This window comes from Anser cygnoides, chromosome 32, assembly GCF_040182565.1.
Source record: "Anser cygnoides isolate HZ-2024a breed goose chromosome 32, Taihu_goose_T2T_genome, whole genome shotgun sequence".
NCBI lineage: Eukaryota > Metazoa > Chordata > Aves > Anseriformes > Anatidae > Anser > Anser cygnoides.
The window spans coordinates 144214-166140 of record NC_089904.1 but is presented as its reverse complement, the minus strand read 5'-3'; the positions used below and the strand labels follow the sequence as shown (position 1 = coordinate 166140).

Sequence of the window (21927 nt, the reverse complement as noted above, 5' to 3'; positions counted from 1 at the left end):
TTAATTAGCGGGGGGGGGAGCTAATTGCTGCTAATCACTAATTGCCAGGGGGTCCCGCAGGCCGAGTTGGGGTCCTGCAGCCCCCACCCCCCCTCCCCTGGGGGCTGGACCCTTTAAAAGCCTCACCCCCCCCCAAAAGCCCCAAACCCCCCAAAAAGCCCCAAATCCCGGCTCCGCACAATCGGCCTCTGTTGGCTGCGGGGCCGGAGCCGGGGGGGGGGGGGGACGGGAGGGAGGGGGCAGCCAGGGACCTCCTGCGGATGGGGGGGCTGCTGGGGATGGGGGGGGCGCACTTGGGGGCGAGGCAGCAGTGGGGGGACACTGAGACGGGGGGGGGGTACACAGAACTGGGGGGGGACACTGAGCCCCCCCCACTGAGGACACATTTCCCCCCCCCTTAAATCTGTCCCCTGCCCCAACTCCCCCCCAGAGGTGTGCCCTGCAGGGGGGGGTCCCAAGAAAAAACTAATAAAAGAGTGGATGAAATAAATAAAAAAATATTTTTAATAGAAAAAACAACCCAAAAACATAAAAAACCGTTAAATCCCATAAACAAGCCGGGCAGGGAGGGGCCGGCGGAAATCCCGCAGCGGGCCCCCCCCATGGGCGCCCGGTGCTGGGCAGGGCCCTGCTGCTCGCCCCCCCCCGGCCCGGGGGGGGCCCCAGGTGGGTTCCGGGGGGTTGGGGGGGCCGGGGGCGGCCAGGGGGGGCCGAGCCCCTGGGTGCCAGAACCAGGGAGGGTTCCCCGGAGGAGGTCCCCGTCCTGCACCCCAAAACCACCCCAAAACCACCCCAAACCCCCGTCCTGCATCCCAAAACCTCCACGGGGGGGGGGGGCTGGGGCCTCGACCCTACAGCCCCCAGAGCGGGTGTCCCTGGGGCACTGTGGGGCTCCATAGGTCCCTATAGCCCGGACCAGGTGTCCCCACGGGGCTCCATAGGTCCCTATAGCCCCACACCGTGTCCCTGTGGGCCCCATAGGTCCCTACAGCCCTGCACCAGGTGTCCCTACAGATGCCTATAGGTCCCCACGTCCCACACCCGGTGTCCCTATGGATCCTATAGGTCCCCACAGCCCCCCCATTAACCCTTCCCTCCCCGTCCCCATCCCCGGCCGCGTTAACCCCTCCGTGCCCGGAGCCCCGCAGGGGTTAACGGGGCCGGTCCAACCCGGGGGGGGGAGGAGGGGAGGAGGCGGGGGGGCCCCGCCCCGCCCCCCGGGGCCGCCCCAGCGCCGCCGCCACCGGGCCCGGACCGGGAGCAGCGGGGACGGGCGGGGGGGGGGCACGAAATGAAGGTACTGGGGGGGGGGGGGGGGGGCGTGGGGGGGGGCGTGGGAAACAGCGGCAGCGCCCCGCGGCGGGCCCACGCGTGTCCCCGCGTGGCCCCCCCCCCGTCCCTCCTCCCACCCCCCCGGTGTCGCGTGTCCCCCCCCCCGCGCCCCCCCCGCCGGGAAGCCGCGGGCCCGCCCCACTCGGGACCGCCGCCATGCAGCCGCGGGGCGCCGTGGGGTCGCTGCTGCGGGCTCTGAGCCGCCGCCACGGCCCCCCCTCGGTACCGGGGCGCGGGGGGGGCGCGGGGAGCCGGGGGGAGCCTGGGGGGGCCGGGGGGGGGGGCGTGGGTGCGCCCCACGAGCGACCGCGGAGATCGGGGCGGGTGCGGGGCGCGGCGTGGGGGTCCGTGGGGGGCGGCTGTCACCCTCCGGGGGGGGTCAGTTCGGGGGGGGGTCGGTTTTAGGGGGGTGTCCCCCCCGTCACCATCCGGGGGGGGGCGCGGCTCGGCCCCGCTGCGGGGTCTGGGGGATCCCGTGGGGCGGGGGGCGCGGGGAGGGTCCGCCGGGGGGCGGGGGGGGGGGCGGCTGTGCCCAATTAGGGGGGGCTGGGGGGGGGTCCCGGCGTGCACGGCCCCCCTGTGGGAGCATCGCGGGGTCAGCCCGGGGGGGGGGCGAGACAACGGGGGGGGGACGAGACACGGGGAGGGCTCTGCCACGGGACCTCGCCCCCCCCCCCCCCCCGTTTCTCGCCCCCTCGCGGTCCCGTTCCCACGCCCCCCCCCGGGCCGGGCCGTGGGAATCGTTGCGGGGGGGGCAGGGGGGCGGGGGGGGGCGGCTCCGGCCCCGGGTCCCGCTTCCTGGGCTGGCCCCGGCCCCGCTTCCTGCGGCCGGGACGCGGCGGCCGCGCCTCGGGGGGGCCCTGGGGACCGGGGGGGGCACGGGGGGGTGGACGGGGGGGGTGAGGAGAACCGGGGGGGGCGCCCGGGTGCCCCGCGTATGAGGGGTGCTGAGCGGCCTCTGCCCCGTGCCCCCCCTTTTCCCTGTTCCCCCCCCTTTTCCCTGTGCCCCCCCCTTTTCCCTGTCCCCCCCCATTTTTCCCTGCCCCCCCAGCCCGGGCCGGCCCCGCAGCCCCACAGCTTCCAGGAGAAATCCTTCCGCAAGAAGCCGCGGCGCTGCGCTGCCTGCCACGAGGACGTCGGGGCGCAGGGGCTGCTCTGCACAGGTCGCCCCGAAACGCGCGGCCCCATGGCCCCATGGCCCCATATCCCCATGTCCCCCAGCCCCGTGTGTCCCCATCTCCCCATCTCCCTATGTCCCCATATCCCCGCTCCCCATGTCCCCATGTCCCAGCGACTCCCATCCCAGTGTGTCCCCATCTCCCCCTGTCCCCATGTCCCCAGATCCCCCTGGCCCCATATCCCAATGTCCCTGTCCCCAGGTCCCATGTCCCCATATCCCCATGTCCCCCAGCCCCGTGTGTCCCCATCTCCTCCATCTCCCTGTCCCCACATCCTCAATATCCCGAAGTCCCCCAGTCCCATGTTCCCCCCGTCCCCATGTCCCCATCTCCCCCCTGTCCCCCTGGTCCCCTGGCCCCAAATCCCCCCTGGCCCCCGGCCCGATATCCCCAGTGTCCCCACATCCCAACGTCTCCCAGCCCCATGTCCCCACAGCCCATTACCCCCATCCCCACCCCCTCATACGCCCCCCCTCCTGCCCCCCCTTCCCAGCACAACACTGCCGGGGGGGGGGAAGGGGGTGGGGGGGTCACAGGGACAGACCCTGGGGTCCTGACCCCCCCCCGTGTCCCCGCAGTGTGCAAGGTGGCCAGCCACAAGCGCTGCGAGGCCAAGGTAGGGCCGGGAGGGGCACTGGTGGCCGGTGGGGGGGCACTGGAGGCATTGGTGGCACCAGGGGGGGCTGTTGGTGGCCGAGGGGGGGGCTGTTGGCGCCCCCCCACCCCCGCTGTCCCCTCCCGGTCCCCAGGGCCGTGGGAGAGCAGCAGGGGGGGGGACAGGGGGGGCGGTCCCCAAGTCCCCCCCCCGTGCTGGCGTTGTGCAACGTTGGCCTTGGCGGGTGGCCAGGGGCTGCAGCTGGACAAACCGCGGGGGGGGGCAGACGGACGGGGGGGCCGAGGGGGGGGCAGGAGCAGCGTGTGCCCTCCCCAGCCCCAAGCGTGCCTCAGTTTCCCCCTTGTCGGATGGGGGGGGGATTTGGGGGGGGTAGGAGCTGGGGGAAACTGAGGCAGCGCCTGCCGGGGGCCCCCCGCGCTGCTCCAGCCCCCCCCCACCGCCCCCCCCCGGCCCCACGGCATCAATCGAGGCCTCTGTGCCCGAGTGGGGCCCGCGCCAAGAGCAACACCCCCGGGGCCGCGGGGGGGCCGGCCGGGGGGCGCTGCTGGGGGGCGCTGCTGGGGGGCTGCTGGGGGGCTGGGGGGGCTGATATGGGACTGGGGGCCACTGGGGGGGGCTGCTGGGGGGCTGGGGGGCTGCTGGGCAGGCCTGATATGGGGCTGGGGGCTGCTGTGGGGCTGGGGTCCCACTGGGGGTGTGGGGCCGGGGTGACCCCCCCTTGCCCCTTGCAGGTGACATCACCATGCCAAGCCGCGCCCCCCCCCGAGCTGGTAAGTGCTGGGGGGGCCTGGCTGGGCCTGGGGACCCCCCCCCCGCACCCCACAACGGGGTCCAGCCCCAGCCACGCCCGCCCCCAGCTCTCTGTGCCCCCCCAGAGGAGGAACACGGCCCCTGTGCGCCGCAGCGAGCATCTGGTGAGCCCTTGCCCCCCCCGGTCCCCCCAGCCCCGAGGGACGGGATGGGGATGGGGATGGGGATGGGGATGGGGACGGGGACAGGGACGTGTCCCCCCCCACCCCCATGAGCCCCCCCTGTGCCCCCCAGGGCTCCACCAAGTCCCTGAGCAGCGCCCGGCAGCACAGCACCCTGCCCAGGTAGGGACGGGGGGGCTGGGGGGGCCATGATCCCAAGGGGGGCGCTGTCACCCGCGGGGGGGGCGCTGTCCCTGTGGGTGGTGTCCCAGTGTTCTGTCCCCATGCTCTCTGTCACCCGTGGGTGCTGTCCCCGTGCGCTGTCCCCACGTTCTCTGTCCTTGTGGGTGCCATCCCCACGCGCTGTCCCCGCGGGCGCTGTCCCCACGCTGTGCCCCCATGGGTGCCATCCCCACCCTGTCCCCATGTGCTGTCCCCATGGGCGCCATCCCCACACTCTGCGTCCCCACGGGTGGTGTCCCCCATGGGTGCCGTCCCCACGCCGTGTCCCCGCGGGTGCCCCCCCGGCGCCGTCCCCATGCTGTGTCCCCAGGACCCTGAGCGTGGCAGCGGTGCTAGAGCGCGCGGCGGAGCTGGACCTGAGCTACGTGACCGAGCGGGTGCTGGCGCTCAGCTTCCCCCCGGCGCTGGACGAGCGGCGCCTCCGCGGGCACCTGCGCGACGTGGCCCAGATGCTGCGCTCCAGGCACCGCGAGCGCTACGCCGTACGGCGCGGGCACGGGCACGGGGGCGGTGGGGACGGGGCGCTCGGCGTGCTCGGGGGCAGGCGTGGGGTCACGGGGGACAGCCATGGGGTGCTTGGGGACAGGGTGCTCGGTGACAGGGCATGGATGGGGATGGGGCACGTAGTGACTGGGACAGGGCGGGGGGTGATTGGGGACGGGGTGCTTGGGGTGACTGGGGTGACTGGGGACAGGCACGGGGTACTTGGGGACAGGGCGATCGGGGACAGGGCACAGGGTGCTTGGGATGCTTGGGGACAGGGCACGGGTGGGGATGGGGCACAGAGTGATTGGGGATGGGGTGACTGGGGTGACTGGGGTGACTGGGTGACTGGGGACAGGGTGATTGGGGACAGGACAGCGGGGGACAGGACGCAGGGTCCTTGGGGACACTGGGGGAACGTGGGATGGGATGGGGACAGGGCAGGGAATCCCTGGGGACCGGATGGGGACAGAACACAGGGTCCTTGGGGCTGGGTGGGGACAGGGCTGGGGGTCCTTGGGGTCAGGCCGGGGGGCCGTGCTTCAGTTCCCCCCCCGCCCAGGTCTTCAACCTGTCTGAGAAGCGCCGCGACCTCGCCCGCCTGCACCCCAAGGTGGGGGGGTAGGGGACAGGAGGGGGGCTGGGGTCTCGGGGGGTCCCGGTGCTGACGCCCCCCCCAGGTGCAGGACTTCGGGTGGCCGGACCTGCACGCGCCCCCTGGACAAGCTGTGCTCCATCTGCAAGGCGCTGGAGGGGTGGCTGCGCGCCCACCCCCAGCACGTGGCCGTGCTGCACTGCAAGGTGGGGGGGCTATGGGGGGGTTATAGGGGGCTGGGGGCGTTATGGGGGGTTATAGGGGGTTATGAGGGGCTATCGGGGGGGGATATGGGGGGCTATGGGGCTGGGGGGCTCTGGGGGTCTGTGTGAGGCTGGGGGGTCATGGGGGGGCTATGGAGGCGTGGGGAGGGTGGGCGTGGGGGGGCTGCTGTGGGTCAGTGGGGGGCCTGGGGGCGCTGGGAGCAGGAGGCAGGGACACTGACCCCCCCCGTCCCGTGTCCCGTCCCCCCCCCCAGGGCAGTAAGGGCAAGATGGGCGTCGTGGTGGCTGCCTACATGCACTACAGCAAGGTGTCGGCCAGGTACGGGGGGGGGCATGGGGGGGGGGTCTTGGGGATGGGGGGGTATGGGGGGTCTTGGGGGGTCAGGGGGAGTATGGGGGGGCTCTTGGGGGTGGGGGGCGGGGGGGTATGGGGTTATGGGGGATTTTGGGGGTGTTTTGGGGGTTCTTGGGGATGGGGGGATATGGGGGGGGGGTCTGGGGGGGGTGGGGGGGTTATTAGGGGATTATGGGGAGGGCTATTGGGGTTTAGGGGGGTTATGGGAGGGTGTGGGGGCTATGGGGAGTTATGGGGGTTATGAGGGGTTTATGGGAGGCAATGGGGGGCTGTGGGGGGGCCATGGGGGTGCCAGGGTGGGTGCTCCCTGACCCCCCCCCCAGCGCCGACCAGGCCCTGGCCACGCTGTCCATGCGCAAGTTCTGCGAGGAGAAGGTGGGGGCGGCGCTGCAGCCCTCCCAGCGCAGGTGGGGGGCTGGGGAGGCTTGGGGGGCTGGGGGGGGGGGGGGCGCGGGGACATGGGGGGAGGTGGGGGAGGGGCTGGGTGGAGCTCGGGGGGGGTGTTGGGGGGCTTTGGGGGGGCTTTGGGGGGCTGGGGGGGTTGGGGCATGGGTGCTTGGGGGGCATTTGGGGGGGGGGCATGCTATGGGTGCTGTGCTTTGGGGGCGGTTGTCTTGGGGTGCCTCATTTTGGAGGTGCGTTTATTTGGGGGTGCCTTTATTTGGGGGTGCTGTTATTTGGGGTTCCTTTTTTGGGGGTTCCTCATTTCGGGTGCCCCCGCCCTCCCCAGGTACATCGCTTACTTCAGCGGGCTGCTCTCGGGGCGCATCCGGCTCAACAGCAGCCCCCAGTTCCTGCACCACGTCCTGCTGCCCCCCTGCCCCCCGCCCAGCCTGGCGCCGGTGAGCGGGACCCCCCGGGACCCCTCCCCCGGGGATCCCCCCGACCCCCCAGGACCCACCTGGACCCCCCCGGGAACCCCCTGGGGACCCCTGGGGACCCTCCGGGGAACCCCGAGACCCCTCGGGGACCCCCAAGGTCCCCCCCCCGGGACCCCCCCAGGTCCCCCCCGCTGACCCCCCCACCCCCCCACAGGCTGCCAGCCCTTCCTGAAGATCTACCAGTCCCTGCAGCTCGTCTATACCTCGGGCGTGTAGTGAGTACCCCCCGGCCCCCCGGCCCTCCCCGAGCCCTGCTCCCTGGGGGGCCCCCTGGCACTCAACCCCCCCCCTTGCAGCAGCACCCCCGGCCCCCAGAGCCTCTGCATCAGCCTGGAGCCGGCCCTGCTGCTGAAGGGGGACGTGATGGTGAGGGGGGGTGCAGGGGCGTGCAAGGGGGTGGGGGTGCAAGGAGTGTGCAAGGGGTGTGCAAGGGGGTTGGGGGTGCAAGGGGGTGTGCAAGGGAAATGCAAGGGGGGTGGCAGGGGGGCTGCGAGTGGGTGCGGGGGGAGGAAGGAGGTGTGCGTGTGCACAGGGTATGTGTGCAAGGGGGGGCATGTGAGGGGTGTGCAACGGGGGTGAAGGGGGTGCAAGGGGGGACTGAGTGGGTGCAGGGGGGAGGAAGGGGGGGTGTGCAGGGGGGCGTGCAAGGGAAGGTGTGGGGGTGAAAGGGGTGTGTGTGCAAGGGGGCGTGCAAGGTGCATGTGTGCAAGGCGTGTATGCGGGGGGGCGTGCAAGGGGTGCACGGAAAAGGGGTGCATTTGGAGGGGGGGGGACACACGCGAGGGGCACGTGTGGCAAAGCCCCGTGCAAGGGCTGCGCGTGCAAGGGCCGTGTGTGTCCCCCCCCCCCCAGGTGAAGTGCTACCAGCGGCGGGGGGGGGCCGGGCGCGAGGCCGTGTTCCGGGCCCAGTTCCACACCTGCACCCTGCAGGGCCCCCGCCTGCGCCTGCGAAAGGATGAGCTGGACGAGGCCTGCAGGGGTGGGCGGGGGGGCACGGGGGTCAGAGTGGGCCGGGGGGTGTCAGGGGTTGGGGGCGGGGTCAGAGGGGCCAGGGGAGGTCGGTGAGGGGGGTCCGGGGGGCTTGGGGGGTCCAGGGAGGGGTCGGGGGGGATTTGTGGGGAGGGGGGATCGGGGGGTTGGGGGTATGACAGAGGGCCGGGGGCTGTCAGGGGGGTGGGGGGGTTGGGAGAGGATTTGGGGGGGGGGGGGGGTCGGGGAGTCAGGGGGGGTTTGGGGGCTCAGGCCCTGACCCCCCCGCCCCCCTCCCCCCCCCAGACGATCGCTTCCCCCGGAGGCCAGCGTCGAGTTCGTCTTCTCCTCCGGCCCCGAGAGGGTGGAAGGTGAGGAGGGGGGCCCTGCCCCGACCCCCCCACCCCCGTCACCCCCCACGCCCCCCCCCCACCTCACCCTCTGCCCCCCAGGCTGGGAGCCCCCCCAGCTCGGCACCCACCGCCGTGGATTACGGCACCGCCGCCCCCGCCGTGCGCTGGGACTCCTACGAGGGCTTCAACCTGCGGCACGAGGACAGCGCCGAGGGTACGGGGCCCCCCGAACCCCCCGGGCTCCCCCGGGACCCCCACCCCCACCCCACCCCCCATGGCTCCCTGTCTGCGCCCCAAGCCCCCCACGAATGGGGTCCCCCCGGGCCATGGGTGCTTACCCTGTGATGTGGGACATCCCCCCCCAGTTTTTTGGACACCCCCCTCCCCTTCTTGGACCCCCTCCCCCATTTTTAGGACCCCCCCCCCATTTTTACAACACCCCCCCATTTTTAGCCCCCCCCCCCCCCCATTTTGATGTCCCTGCATCCCCCCATTTCCCCAGTGTGCCCCCCCCGCCCCGGGGTCCCTCCATGCACATCCAAATGCCCCCTCCCTTTTTGGGTTCCCCCCTTTTCTGCCCCCCCCCCATTTTGGGGTCCCTGCACAGCCCCCCTCATTCCCCAGTGTGCCCCCCCCCCATTTCCTGGGTCCCCTCCTTGGGCTTGGGGTCCCCGGGGGGTTGGGAAGTGCAGGGGGTCTCGGTGCCCCCCCCTCATGCCCCCCCCCCCCCATTTCCCACAGAGCTCTCGCACACGCAGGGGCCACTGGACGGCAGCCCCTACGCCCGCGTGCAGAGGAAGGGGGCCCCCAGCCCCTGGGCTCCCCCGGGGGGACGGCAGCGAGAGCCCCCCCCAGGCGAGCCCTACGAAGCTGAGCCCCCCCCGGCCGCCCCCCGCCCCCCACGGCCGCTGAGCGCCAGGAGCTGGAGCGGCTGCTGGGGGGCTTCGGGGTCGGGGGCGCGAGAGCCCCCAGGAGCAGCCCCCCGGGAGGGCGCCCCACAGCACCCCGACACCACAGAGCGCCCCGACACCCCATAGGGACCCAGCACCCCATAGGGACCCAGGGCCCTATAGTACCCCGACACCCCATAGTGCTCTGACACCCCATAGCACCCCAGGGCCCTATAGCGACCCAGGGCCCTATAGCACCTCACCATCCCGTAGCGCTCTGATAACCCATGGCACCCCGACACCCCATAGCGCCCTAGCACCCCACAGCGACCCAGGGCCCTGTAGCGCCCCAACACCCCATAGCTCTCTGACACCCCATAGCGCCCCAGCACCCTATGGCGCAGCAGCCCCCCACAGCCCCCGGCCCCCTGCAGCGCCCCAGCACCCTGCGGCCCCCAGGCACCCTGCAGCGCGCTGTCACCCTACAGCACCCCGACACCCCACGGCTCCCCGGCAGCCTATAGCGCCCCAGGAACGCCCTATGGCACCCCAACCCCCTATGGCACCCCCACAACCTATAGCCCCCGGCATCCTATAGCCCCCCCGCATCCTATAGCCCCCCAGCAGCCTATAGCCCCCGACAACCTATAGCCCCCCTGCATCCTATAGCACCCCCGCATCCCATAGCCCCCCGACAACCTATAGCCCCCCGCATCCTACAGCACCCCTGCCTCCTACAGCCCCGCCGCCTCCTACAGCCCCTCGCCTCCCTATAGCGCCCTGACCCCCTATAGCACCTCAACGCCCTACGGCACCCCGCCGCCCCACAGCCCCCCGGCCCCCTGCGGCCCCCAACCCCCCTATGGCCCCCAACCTCCCCACGGCACCCCCGCACCCTACAGCCCCCAGCCCCCAGCCCCGCACCCTACAGCCCCCGGCGCCCTATAGCCCCCTGGCGCCCTATAGCCCCCCGACGCCCTATAGCGCCCCAATACCCTATAGTCCCCCGGCCCCCTATGGCCCCCCGGCCCCCTGCGGCCCCCCCTGTGCCGCCGCGCCAGCCTGGCCCCCCCTGCCCGTGCCGCCTGGGCAGCCTGGAGCGGCGGGGGGCCCGGGGGGTACGAGGTGCCGCGGGGGCGAGGCGGGGGCGGAGAAGCGGCGGGCGCAGCGCTCCCTGTCCGAGGGGGGGCCCCGCCGCCCCCCGCCCCCCTGCCCCGGCTGCCCCCGCTGCGGCCGCCCCCCGCCCCCCGGCCGCGCTGCCCCCCGGCCCGGCCCCCCCGGGCTGGAGGCTCTGGAGGGCTTCGGGGTCCCCGGGGAGGAGCCGCCCCCGCCCGGAGGTGAGTGGGGGGGATGGGGGGGGATACTGGGGAGCTACTGGGGGGGTACTGGGGATCTACTGAGGGGCTATGGGGGGCTAATGGGAGTTACTGGGGGGCTATGGGAACTAATGGGGCTTACTGGGGGGCTACTGGGCGCCAATGGGGGTTACTGGGGGACCAAGAGGGGGTCGGGGGGAGCTACCGGGAGCTACTGGGGGATTAATGCGGGGGTACTGGGGAGTTACTGGGGGCTGCTGGGGAGGGTTACTGGGCTTACTGGGGGCTACTGGGGCTTACTGGGGGCTGTGCCGTGCCCTGACCCCCCCCCCCCCGCGCCCACAGAGCGCCGAAGCCCAGCCGAGGGGGGCCCTGGCACAGCCCCCCGCGATGCCGCCCCCCCGGGGCCCCCCGCCGCCCGCAACCCCCCAGGGGCAGCCGGAGCCCACCCCCAGCAGCCCGGGGGGTCCCCGACCCCCGCCTTCCCCCTGAGCACCGCCTACTACGAGCCCCCCCGGCCCAGCAGCCCCCTTGCCCGAGAAGCGCCCCCCCCAGCGGGGCGCGGGGGCACCCATGGGTGCCCCCCCCCGGAGCCGGACCCCCGCGGGCACCACCTTTGCGCAGGACACCTCCAAGTTCTGGTATAAGCCAGGGCTGTCGCGGGAGCAAGGTAAGGGGTCGGGGGGGGGGAGCTGGGCAGGGAGGGGTCCCGGTGTCACCCAGCGGGGGGGTGACATTGACATGGGGACCCCCACCTCCCCCCCCCCCCCCCCCCCAGCCGTGGCCCTGCTGAAGGGCCGGGAGCCGGGCACCTTCCTCATCCGCGACAGCAGCTCCTTCCGCGGCGCCTACGGGCTGGCGCTCAGGGTGGCCGTGCCCCCCCCCGGCTGCGCCCCCCGCCAAGGGTAAGGGACCCTCTCCCCACCGCATAGACCCTCCCCCAGCATCCAAAAGCCCCCCCCAAGCCCCACAGACACCCCCCGCCCCCAGCAGCCCATCGAGCCCCCCAGCACCCTGTAATCCCCCCAGCACCCTTAACCCCCCCCCCCTGTGTCCCCTGGGTACCCCATAAAGCTCCTCCCAACCCCCAACAGCCCCCACCAAACCCCATAGCCCCCCCCCAGCACCCCTACCCCCCCCATTTCACAGGATGTCCCCCCCCTCATTTCACCCCATTTCACCCCACAGCCCCCAGCACCCCATGCCCCCTCCCCCCATTTCACCCCATAGCCCCCTCCATTTCACCCCACGCCCCCCCATACCTTCCCACCCTTACTGGGGGGGGCCTGCATCGCCCTCCCCCGAGGCCGACCCCCCTCCCCCCGCCCTCAGGGGACCCCCAGGAGCAGCTGGTGCGCCACTTCCTCATCGAGACGGGGCCGCGGGGCGTCAAGATCCGGGGGGGCCAGGAGGAGCCGCACTTCGGTGAGGGGGGGGGGCCGGGGGGCCCGAGGGGGGGGTCGCGGGGGAGGGGTCGGGGTGCCTCTAACCCCCCCCGCCCCGATTTGCAGGGAGCCTGCCTGCCCTGGTGCTGCAGCACTCCATCACCCCCATCTCCCTGCCCTGTGCCCTCCGCATCCCCAGCAAAGGTGGGTGCCCCCCCCCCGCTTGAACTCCCCCCCCCCATGTACCCCCCATGCCCCTTCTCCCCCCCCAATTCACTCCTCATCCCCACCCCCAAACCACCAACCCCCACCCTAAAATGCCCCCCGCCCCTTGCCGGGGGCGGGGGGGAACATGGGGGGGGGGGGAGCTCGGGGGGGGGGGGGCTCATGGGGGTCCCGGCGCCCCCCCCAGCCTGTGCCCCCGCCCCCCCCAGACCTGCTGCAGGAGGGACTGGGGTTGTCGGCGCCCCCCAACGTCAGCACGGCCGCGGAGCTGCTGCGGCAGGGAGCAGGTGGGGGGGGGGCACTGGGAAGGGGGGGCGCTGGGGGGGATGGGAACGGGGAAGGGATGGGAATGGGGGGGTACTGGGAGCGGAGGGGAATGGAACCGGGCGGGGGCACCGGAATGGGGTCACTGGGATTGTACTGGGAATGGGGGGGGGGGGGGCACTGGGATTGGGGTCATTGGGATGGGGACAGTGGGGTTGGGGAACTGGGACTGGGAGCACTGGGACTGGTGGCACTGGGACTGGGGACTAGGACTGGGAGCTGGGACTGGTGAAACTGGGACTGGGGACTAGGACTGGGAGCTGGGACTGGTGGAACTGGGACTGGGGATTAGGACTGGGAGCTGGGACTGGTGGAACTGGGACTGGGGATTAGGACTGGGAGCTGGGACTGGTGGAACTGGGACTGGGGACTAGGACTGGGAGCTGGGACTGGTGGCACTGGGGTCACTGGGAGGGCACTGGGACTGGCGGCACTGGTGGCACTGGGAGCCCCGTGGCCGTGCCCCGTGCCCGGTGCCCCGAGGCCGGGGGTGCAGCCCCCCCCCCCCCCCAGGGTGCTGCGTGCGCTTCCTGGGCTCGGTGGGCACCGAGTCGCTGACGGGGCCGCAGGCGGTGGCCAGGGCCACCAGCACCCTGCTGGCCGCCAGCCCCCGCCCCCGCCGGCACCGTGCACTTCAGGGCGGGGGCGCACGGCATCACCCTCACCGACCGGCAGCGCAAGTGAGACCCCCCCGGGACCCCATCGGGACCCCCCGTGACCCCCCACCCCAACGGGAACCCTGGAACCCCCCCCCGGGATTCCCCCGAACCCAATGGGACCCCCCGGGACCCCCCACCCCAACGGGACCCCAATGGGACCCACCCCCCAGAGCCAAGGGAACCCAGAAGGGCCCCCCTGGGACACCCCCACCCAACAGGACCCACCCAGACCCCAACGGGACTCCCCCAGGACCCCAATAGGACCCCCCGGGACCCTGCGGACCCCAACGGGACCCCCTGGGACCCCAGTGAGACGCCCCCAGAGCCAAGGGAACCCAACAGGACCCCCATGGGACCCCCCCGGGACTCCCCCAGACCCTGGAACCCCTCTGGGCCCCGCCAGACCCAAGGGACCCCCAAGACCCCCCACCACCACCCTGGGGTCCCCCCCCATCCCCCCTCACTCCCTGCCCCCCCCCAGGCTCTTCTTCCGCCGGCACTACCCCGTGGCCAGCGTCACCTTCTGCAGCATCGACCCCCAGGGCCGCAGGTGGGGCATGGGGGGGGGGGGACGCGAGGGGGGGGGGAGCACAAGATTCGGGGGGGGGCCACGCGATTTTTGGGGGGAGAAAACGATTGGGGGGGGCAAACGACTTTAAGGGGGAGCACACAGCTTTTTGGGGTGATGCATACAATTTGGGGGGGGCACACGACTTGGGAGGGGGCAGACGATTGGGGGGGGGCACAATTTAGGTCGGGGAGGCCACGACCCTGCTAACTACCCCCCCCCCCCCCCCGCCGCAGGTGGGCGAACGCAGACGGCACCACGTCCCGGTGAGCACCGCGGGACCTCCGTGACCCCCCCCGGCGGGACGGGGACACCACCAGGTGCCCCCCCCCGGTGCCATCCCCCAATAAAATGTCCCTGCTGTGCCCCCCCCAGGATCTTCGGCTTCGTGGCCAAGCAGCCGGGGGGGCCGTGCAACGCCTGCCACCTCTTCGCCGAGCTCGACCCCGAGCAGCCGGCGGCCGCCATCGTCGCCTTCATCACCAAGGTGATGCTGGGCACCCAGCGCAAGTGAGCCCCCCCCAAATAATGCCCCCCCCCCGAAAATAGTGCCCCCCCCCACCAAAAAATAGTGCTCCCCATCAACAGCCAGCTGGGGAGAGGCGCTCCCCCTCCCCCCTTCCCATAGCCATGGGGGGGCACAGCCTAATGGGGGGGGCACAGCTTTAAGGGGGAGCCCCAGCCCCAAGGGGGGGGGCCCAGCCTTAGCGGGGGGGGGCCGGCCCCCCTGCCGTGGGGGGGCCCGAAGCACAGAGTCTCTATTTTTGTGTAAGAAAAGCTTCCAGCAGACATCTCTAATATATATATGTATTGTGTACGGGGGGGGGGGGCACCGAGCTGGGGGGGGGCACAGAGCCCTGCCCCCCCCCGCCTCCAGCCCTGCCCCCCATTTATTAACCATGTGCAAACGGCCCCAGAAGCACCGAGCGTCTCCTTAATGCGCCATGAGGGGGGCGGTCGGGGGGGGGGGCAGCCCTTTGTGACCCCCACCCAGCGAAAGGAGGGCTGGGGGGGGGGGAACAGGGCTGGAGCCCCCCCGGGGGGGTACATTCATGAAAAGGGGACAATGACAGCATGGATGGGGGGGGGGGGTGACGACACCCACCTACCCTTAAATGTGCCCCCCCGGAGGACAACACAGAAGCCCTCCAGGAAGGGGGAGGACACAGAGACCCCCCCCAGGAAGGGGGGTGACAACCCAGAAGCCCCCTCCAGGAGGGGGGAGGGACAGAGAGACCCCCCCAACCCCAACAGGGGGGCGACATGGGGCTGGACGGGGACCCCCGGGGCAGCACGGGGGGGGGGCCACGCCCCTGGTGCTGTGGGGGCGTCCCGGGGGGGTCACGGGGGGGCTACCCGCTGAGGGGGTGCAGGTCCACCTTGACCTTCTCGCCGCTGCTCAGCATGCCCACGGTGGGGAAGTAGCCCCCCCGCGGCACCGCCGCCTCCTTCTTGCCGATGATCTTCCCGTTGCGGGTGAAGAACACCTGGGGGGCACGGTGGGGGGCACGGTGGGGGGGGGGGGGCTGGGGGCCCCCCTAAAATATTGGGGGGGGGCAAAGGGAACAGTGCCCGCTGGTGTGCCCAGCGCTGTGCCCCGTGGTGGTGGGGTGGGTGCCGTGCCCCCCCCCCCAAAATAAACCCGAGGAAAGGCACCAAAACGCGGTGCCCCCCCCCCGCGCCCCCCCCAACTCACCACCACCTTCCTGCCGCCGTGCTCCTGCTCCGTGTCCTCGCCATCATCTTCCTCCTCCTCCTCCTCCTCCTCCTCCTCCTGGTGCAGGTAGGTGACGTTGCGCACCCCCCGAGCCTTCGGCCTCACCTCGGCCGTGTCGCTGGGGTCGTCGCTGTCCCCTGGGGGGGGCACAAACACACATTGGGGGGCTTCCCCACGGGGGGGGCGGTCCCGGCCCCGCACCCCCCCCCGTACCTTCGCTGTCCAGGCTGTAGTCGCGGGGGAACATGATGCCGCAGCCCATTATGTCGCCCTTGTAGCAGCGGGGGCCGAAGGGGTCCCCCACGCCGCTGCCGTGGAAAATCTTCCCGTCATCTGGGGGGGGAGGTGGTGTCACTGACCCCCCCGGCACCAATAAGCCCCCCAGCACCAATAAACCCCCTCAGTGTCAACAACCCCCCCCCAGCACCAATAACCCCACCCCCCGGCACCAATAACCCTCCCCCGCCATCAATAACCCTCTTCCTGGTACCAATAACCCCCCCCCACGGCACCAAAACCCCCAGTAGCATCACCAGGGTCTCCCCCCTGCCCACCCCCCATCACAGCCGGGTGCCCCCTCCCTGATTCCCTCCCATCACAATGTCCCTGCTGCCCCCCCCAGCCACAAAGTGGGGGGTGTCACAGAGCCCCCCCAGCTCAGGGTGGGGCCGTTTCCAGGAAGAGGAGGAGGCGGCTGAAGGCCCCCCCCCACATCGCAGCTTTTGGGCAAGGAACACCAGAACGGGGACAAATAACAGGGGAGGGGGGACACAAAGAGGGAGCGGGGCGTCATGTCCCCCCCCCCCATCTTCGGGGGGGGGGGCCCACCTGCGTGGTACGCCACCGAGCCCCTGCTCCAGCCGGGGTGCCGGTTCTTGGGGTAGTCCTGGGGGAGGAGGAGGAGGAAGAGGCTGAAGGCTCAGCGGGGCCGGGGGGGGGGGTCGCGGCGGAGGCCCCCCCGCGCACCTTGCGCGCCAGCCCCAGCGCGATGTAGCACTTCTCGCCCGGGTCCACGATCTCCACCTCGAAGTAGTGGCTGCGGGGGCTCAGCGGGCGCCGCGCCTGCGCCAGCCCCACGTCCACGATGCTCTTGCCCTTGCCCGCGTACTCCAGGAGCTGGGGAGGGGAACACAAAGGGGGGGTTAGGAGGGAGCCGGAGGGGTAGGAGGGAGCCGGGGGGGGGGTAACGTCAGCCTGGGGGGGGGAAAAACCAGCCTAAGGAGGGTAAAAACCAGCCTGGAGGGTAAAAAATATCTGGGAGGGGTAAAAAACACCAGTGCCCCCAGAACTCACTGTGTCCCAGTGCCCCAGTCCCCCCCAGTGCTCCCAGTGCCCCCAGCCCCCCCCAGTGCTCCCAGTGCCCCCCAGTGCCCCCTGTGACCCCAGTGCCCCAGCCCCCCCCAGTGCTCCCAGTGCCCCCCAGTGCTCACTGTGCCCCCCAGTGCCCACTGTGACCCCAGTGCTCCCAGTGCCCCCCAGAGCTCACTGTGACCCCAGTGCCCCAGTCCCCCCCAGTGCTCCCAGCCCCCCAGTCCCGCCCGGCGCCCCCAGCCCCGCACCGTGCCGCAGGCCCTGACGTCGTGCAGCCGCCCCCACTCGTCCTCGTGGCTGTCCACCACCATCATGGCACCCTCGTCCTGCTCGGCGCCCAGCTCCGCCCGCAGGTGCAGCCGCACCTCCTCGCCCAGCGAGTGCATGCCCACGGCCGGGAACAGCCCCTCGGGGCCGCGCGGCATCACCGTGGAGCCCACCTGCGGGGACGGGGCGGTGAGACCCCCCCGTGCCCCCCCCCCCGGCAGCAACTTGGGGCCGGGAACAGCCCGCTGGGGGACAGGGGTATCGCGGTGGAGCCCGCCTTGGGGGGGGGAGCACCTGGGGGGGGACACGGGGACACTGATGGGACCCCCGTGTGCCCCCCCCTGGCAGCGGTTCAGGACCAGGAACAGCCCCTCAGGGGACAGCAGCGCAACAGCGGAGCCCCTCTGAGAGGTGACAGGGACGCTGTCGGGCCCCCCCGTGCCCCGCCCCGCGCCGTGCCCCCCCGTGCCGTGCCCCCCCTGCGCCGTGCCCCCCCCTGCTCACCCGCTCCCCGTTCTTGGTGAAGAAGACCTGCGCCGTGCGCACCTCGAAGGACGCCGGCTCGATGCCGCAGCCGATGCGGTCGCCGGAGCTGCACTTGGTGCCGAACTGCCGGCCCTTGGCCCGGCCGCTGTACAGCCTGGGGGGGCACACACACGCCTGGGGGGGTGACACCGGGCCCGTGGGACCCCCCCCCAGTCCCCAGGTCCCCCCCGTCCCCACGCACTTGCCGTCATCGGCGTGGTACGCCACGGAGTCGGGCAGCCAGCCCGGCTGGTGGTCCAGGCTGTACGACTGCGGCACCAGCCCCACCGCGATGGTGCCGCGCACGCCGCTGTCCACGATCGACACCTGGGGGGGTGCACGGGCATCAGCCCCCCCCTGGGGGGAGTCGCTCACGGCCCCCCTGAGGGGCTGGGGGGGGTGGATGGGGACCCCCGCGGTGTCCCCGAGGGGCTGGGGAGGGACCTGTGGGGTCTGCTCAGGGCTTTGGGGGGCTGCAGTTGGGGCTCGGTGCCCCCCTGGTACAGGAGTGCCCCCTCGCAGGGATTTGGGGATGCGGATGGGACCCCTGCAGAGAAGGGTGGGGGCCCCAAAAACAGGGTGGGGGGCACCCAAAAGCCCCCCCCTGCCCCCCTCCTTGGCTGTTCCTTGGGGAACCCCAAAAACTTGGGATCCGGGAAGGATGGGACACCCCCGGAGAAGGCCAGGACCCCCCCTTCAGGAAGATGGGGACCCCAAAAGCAAGGGGGGGGGCACCTGAGCCCCCCCAGCCCCCCCCCCCCGGACCCTCCCAGCCCCCCCGGGACCCACCTCGAAGTAGTTGTTGTCCCTGGTCAGCGGCCGTGGCGCCACGTAGCAGCCCACCTCGCCCGAGTCCCCATGGTAGCTGTGGGACGGGGGGTGGTCAGGCACCGCGGGGGGGGGCTCAGGCACTGGGGGGGGGGTCACCCCTCGCCCCCCCCCGCCCTCCCCTACCTGAGGGTGTCGCCGTCCACCAGGATGTGCCGGGAGCGCTCCTGGCGCCCGGCCCGCACCTCGCGGATCTCGCGGATGCGGCGCCGCCAGCTGAGGAACCTGTAGTGCAGGCGCAGCTCATCCATGGCCAGCCTGGGGGGCACCGCACGTCAGCCCCCCCAAGCCCCCCCCCCGCCCCCCCACCGCTCAGACCCCCACAGCCCCCCCCCGCCCCATAGGCAGCCCCCTCCCACCCAGGCAGCCCCGAAGCCTCCCCCCCCCATAACTGCCCCCCCCGACCCCCCCACCTGGGTCCTGACAGGCTCTGCCGCCCCCCCAGCCCCCCAACAAGCGCCCCCCCAATCCCAGACCCCGCCCCCCGCCCCTCCCTCACAAGCAGCCCGCCCCAGCCCCAGGGCAGCCTCCCCCCAACCTGCCCCCCCGCCCTAGCCCCCCCCCCAACCAGGCCCCCCCCCAGCCCCGAGCCCGCCCCAAACCCGCCCCCCCTCCTCCCCCAGCCCCAGCCCCGGGACGCCCCGGGACGCCCCGGGACCCCCCGAGCCCCCCCCCAGCCCCCCCCGTGCCACCCCCTCACCGTCCCGGCCCCTCCCGCCCCCGCCATGGCGCCGCGCTCCGGCCGCTCCCGGCCCCGCTCCCCACTCACAGCCGGGGCCGCGCTTCCGCCTCCTCCCCTCCCAGCCCCGCCCCGCCGCCGCCGCGCCGCCAATCGCGAGCCGGCGCGGGGCGACTGACGGCAGGAAGAGCCAATGGGAGAGAGGGAGGAGGGGCCTGGAGGGAGGGTGCGTGAGCCTGCGGGGTCACGTGACAGCGCGGGCAGAGTTAGGGAGAGAGCGCCCCCTGGTGGCGGGGAGGGGTACTGGGGGCACGGGGGGCACGGGGGGTACTGGGGGTACTGGGGGGTACTGGGGGGTACGGGGGGTACTGGGGGATACTGGGAGGTACTGGGGATACTGGGCGTACTGGGAGGTACTGGGGGTATTGGAGAATACTGGGGGGTACTGGGGGATACTGGGGGGTACTGGGAGGTACTGGGGATCCTGGGGGTACTGGGGGATACTGGGGGATACTGGGGGATACTGGGGGGTACTGGGAGGTACTGGGGGTATTGGAGAATACTGGGGGGTACTGGGGGATACTGGTGGGTACTGGGAGGTACTGGGGATCCTGGGGGTACTGGGGGATACTGGGGGATACTGGGGGGTACTGGGAGTACTGGGAGGTACTGGGGGTACTGGGGGGTAATGGGGATACTGGGAGCAATGGGAGACACTGGGGAATACTGGAGGAACTGGGAGGTAATGGGAGCACTGGGGGATAATGGGGAGTACTGGGGGCACTGGGAGGGGGGATATTGGGGGGTAATGGGCGAACTGGGGGATATTGGGGGGCACTGGGAGATACTGGGGGCACTGGGAGCACTGGAGCACAGCAGTGGGGACGAGTAGGGGGGGCCCTGAGGGGCACGGGACTGGGGGCACTGGGGGCGCTGGGGCTGGGGCTACTGGGGACCAACGGGGGCTACTGGGGGCTACCCCAGGGCGCCCCCGCCCGGAGTCGCCTCCCAAGCCCCGCCCCTCCGGCCCCGGCCACGCCCCCTTTTGTCACCGGCCACGCCCCCAACTCCTGGCGGGAAAAGGAAGGAGGTGAGGGGGGGGGGGGGGGGGGGGTGAGGGGGGGGGGGCGCGGGGGGGCCGGGGGGCTCCTGGAGGGGCCGGGGGGACTCGGGGGGGGGGGGGCGGGGTGCTCCCGGAAACCGGGGGGAACCGGGGGGAACCGGAGATATCGAGCAACGGGCGGGGCGGGGGGAACCGGACCCTGGGGGGCGGGGGATACTGGGATCACTGGGGATTACTGGGAGCACTGGGGGACCCAGCCCAATGGCAGCGGGGGGGCACTGGGGGTTCTGGTGGGCTGGGTCTCATGGCGGGGGAGGGAACTGGGGACAACTGGTGGAACTGGTCTCATGGTGGGGGGCTACTGGAGACACTGGGAACACTGGGGACTGGGTCCCGTGGCAGTGCGGGCGTACTGGGGATGATGAGGGGGTACTGGGGACACTGGGGGGACCAGTTCCCACGGCAGTGGGGGGGTTCTGGGGACACTGGGGGACTGTGTCACCTGGCAGCGGGGAGGTACTGGGGACACTGGGGGGTCCTATGGCAATGGGGGGGGTACTGGGGACACTGGGGTGCCCCACAGCTGGCTCCATGTCTCTGGGGACGCCGAGGGGACCCCTCCCCACAGCAGTGGGGGGGGCACATATGGTGGGGGGGTACACACACAGGACAGAGGGGGCACACACATGGGTCAGGGATGGCGCACGGCGCTGTCCCCGGGGTCCTCGTCTGTCCCTGTGCCCCGACGTGCCCCCCCCCCCCCTCCCGGCAGCTCCATCCCTGATGGCGTCAGGTGAGCGTGAGACGCTGCTGGGGCTGCAGCGGGCGCTGGCAGAGGACGAGTTCGAGGCCTTCAAGTTCCTGCTGGGGGGGGGCAGCTGCCGCTGAGCCGCCTGCACCCCGCCACGCGCCCCGAGCTCTGCACCCTGCTCCTGCAGCACTTCCCCGGCCGCGCGCTGCTCGTGGCCGCCGCCGTCCTCCGGCAGCTCGGCCGCCACGACCTCCTGCGGCAGTACCAGCTCCCCGAGGAGGACGAGGCCCCGGGCGGCCTCGGTGAGGCCGGCGGCGGAGCTCAGGGTGCCGCAGGTGCCCAGGGTGCTGGAGGTGGTCAGGGTGCTGGAGATGCCCAGGGTCCTGGAGGCGCTCGGGGTGCTGCAGGTGCTCCGGATGCTGGAGGTGTTCAGGACGCTGGAGGTATCCATCATACCGGAGATGCCCGGGGTACTGGAGGTGTCTGGGGTGCCCAGGGTGCTGGAGGCACTTGGGGTGCTGGGGGCGCACAGGGTATTGGAGGTGCTGGAGATGCCCGGAGTGCTGGAGGTGCTGGAGGTGCTTGAGGTGCTTGGGGCGCTGGAGGCGCTCTGGATACTGGAGGCGCCCGGGTTGTGGGAGGTATCCAGGATACTGGAGGTGCCCGGGTCCTGGAGGTGCTTGGGGTGCTGAAGGTGCCTGGGATGCTGGAGGCGCTCAGGGTCCCGGAGGTGTTCGGGGTGCTGGAGGTGCCCAGGGTCCTGGGGGTGCTGGAGATGCCCGGGGTGCTGGCAGCACTGCCCAAGGATCACCAGGACCTGCTGAGGATGCTCGGGGAGGCACTGGGGGGTGCGGGGAGGACGTGGCAGCACCCCTGACGCTCCCCCCTGCCCCTAGGCCGCCCCCCCCGGCTGCTGACGGAGCAGGACCTGCTGCTGGTGGCGCAGAGGCTGGGCAGCGAGTGGCAGGAGGTGGGCATCGCCTGCCTGGGGCTGCCGCAGAGCCGCCTCGAGCAGATCGGCGAGGAGCGGCCGCAGCGCGCCGTGCTGCGCACCTTCGAGATGCTGCGGGAGTGGCGCCGGCGGCAGCAGGGGGGGGGCCACGGCCGCCCGGCTGCGGGACTGCCTGCGCGGTGCCCCCGTGGACCCCGAGGTGCTCGAGCTCCTGCAGGGCATGTAGGGGGGGCGCAGCCGGGGGGGTCCTGGCCATGCTCGGGGCTGTTTTATGCTGGGACCGGCAGAATAAAGTGTATTTATTCTACAGTAAATCGGGTTTATCTT

The 21927-nt window shown here is 72.3% G+C and overlaps 2 protein-coding genes and 1 long non-coding RNA gene across 6 annotated transcripts; 2 read left to right on the top strand and 1 right to left on the bottom strand.

Annotated features, from left to right (window-relative positions):
• Positions 1-1424: 1424 nt before the first annotated feature.
• On the top strand, positions 1425-14298 carry TNS2 (tensin 2). Its single transcript, XM_066985401.1, is given in 34 exon segments — positions 1425-1554; positions 2384-2495; positions 3089-3126; positions 3858-3896; positions 4002-4040; positions 4171-4220; positions 4591-4762; positions 5326-5376; positions 5444-5481; positions 5483-5564; positions 5837-5901; positions 6261-6344; positions 6668-6750; positions 6753-6779; positions 6973-7033; positions 7115-7184; positions 7671-7797; positions 8094-8105; positions 8108-8151; positions 8240-8354; positions 8882-9016; positions 9019-9107; positions 9110-9627; positions 10033-10367; positions 10840-11016; positions 11125-11251; positions 11653-11771; positions 11858-11935; positions 12166-12243; positions 12794-12896; positions 12898-12960; positions 13421-13489; positions 13744-13773; positions 13883-14298. Coding segments are annotated over 34 exon segments (3435 nt in total). The 5' UTR covers positions 1425-1488; the 3' UTR covers positions 14022-14298.
• SPRYD3 (SPRY domain containing 3) lies at positions 14299-18989 on the bottom strand. 4 transcript variants are annotated; one of them, XM_066985611.1, is made up of 11 exons: positions 18925-18989; positions 18282-18413; positions 18117-18192; positions 17530-17654; positions 17307-17442; positions 16784-16975; positions 16191-16340; positions 16053-16110; positions 15438-15557; positions 15204-15361; positions 14299-14994 (listed from the first exon to the last, which is right to left on the bottom strand). In XM_066985611.1, exons 2-11 carry the CDS (start codon positions 18404-18406, stop codon positions 14860-14862), a joined length of 1275 nt encoding a protein of 424 aa, XP_066841712.1. In that variant the 5' UTR covers positions 18407-18413; positions 18925-18989; the 3' UTR covers positions 14299-14859. The 4 variants fall into 4 exon arrangements, with proteins under 4 accessions (XP_066841712.1, XP_066841711.1, XP_066841713.1 ...); XM_066985610.1 differs by having other exon boundaries at positions 18856-18936; XM_066985612.1 differs by having other exon boundaries at positions 17349-17442; positions 18856-18936.
• Positions 18990-19777: 788 nt separating this feature from the next.
• On the top strand, positions 19778-21914 carry LOC125181431 (uncharacterized). The gene is made up of 3 exons (XR_010827031.1): positions 19778-19924; positions 20670-21091; positions 21545-21914. It is a non-coding gene; the product is annotated as an uncharacterized lncRNA (long non-coding RNA).
• Positions 21915-21927: the final 13 nt, after the last annotated feature.

Bases quoted from the DNA above. Each gene is read 5' to 3' on its own strand.
- SPRYD3 (XM_066985611.1), bottom strand. From the start codon at position 18,406: ATGGATGAGCTGCGCCTGCACTACAGGTTCCTCAGCTGGCGGCGCCGC. The intron at 17,655-18,116 runs GTGGGTCCCGGG...GCACCCCCCCAG, and splicing joins GGGACAACAACTACTTCGAG to GTGTCGATCGTGGACAGCGG. The intron at 17,443-17,529 runs GTGCGTGGGGAC...GTGCCCCCCCAG, and splicing joins TACCACGCCGATGACGGCAA to GCTGTACAGCGGCCGGGCCA.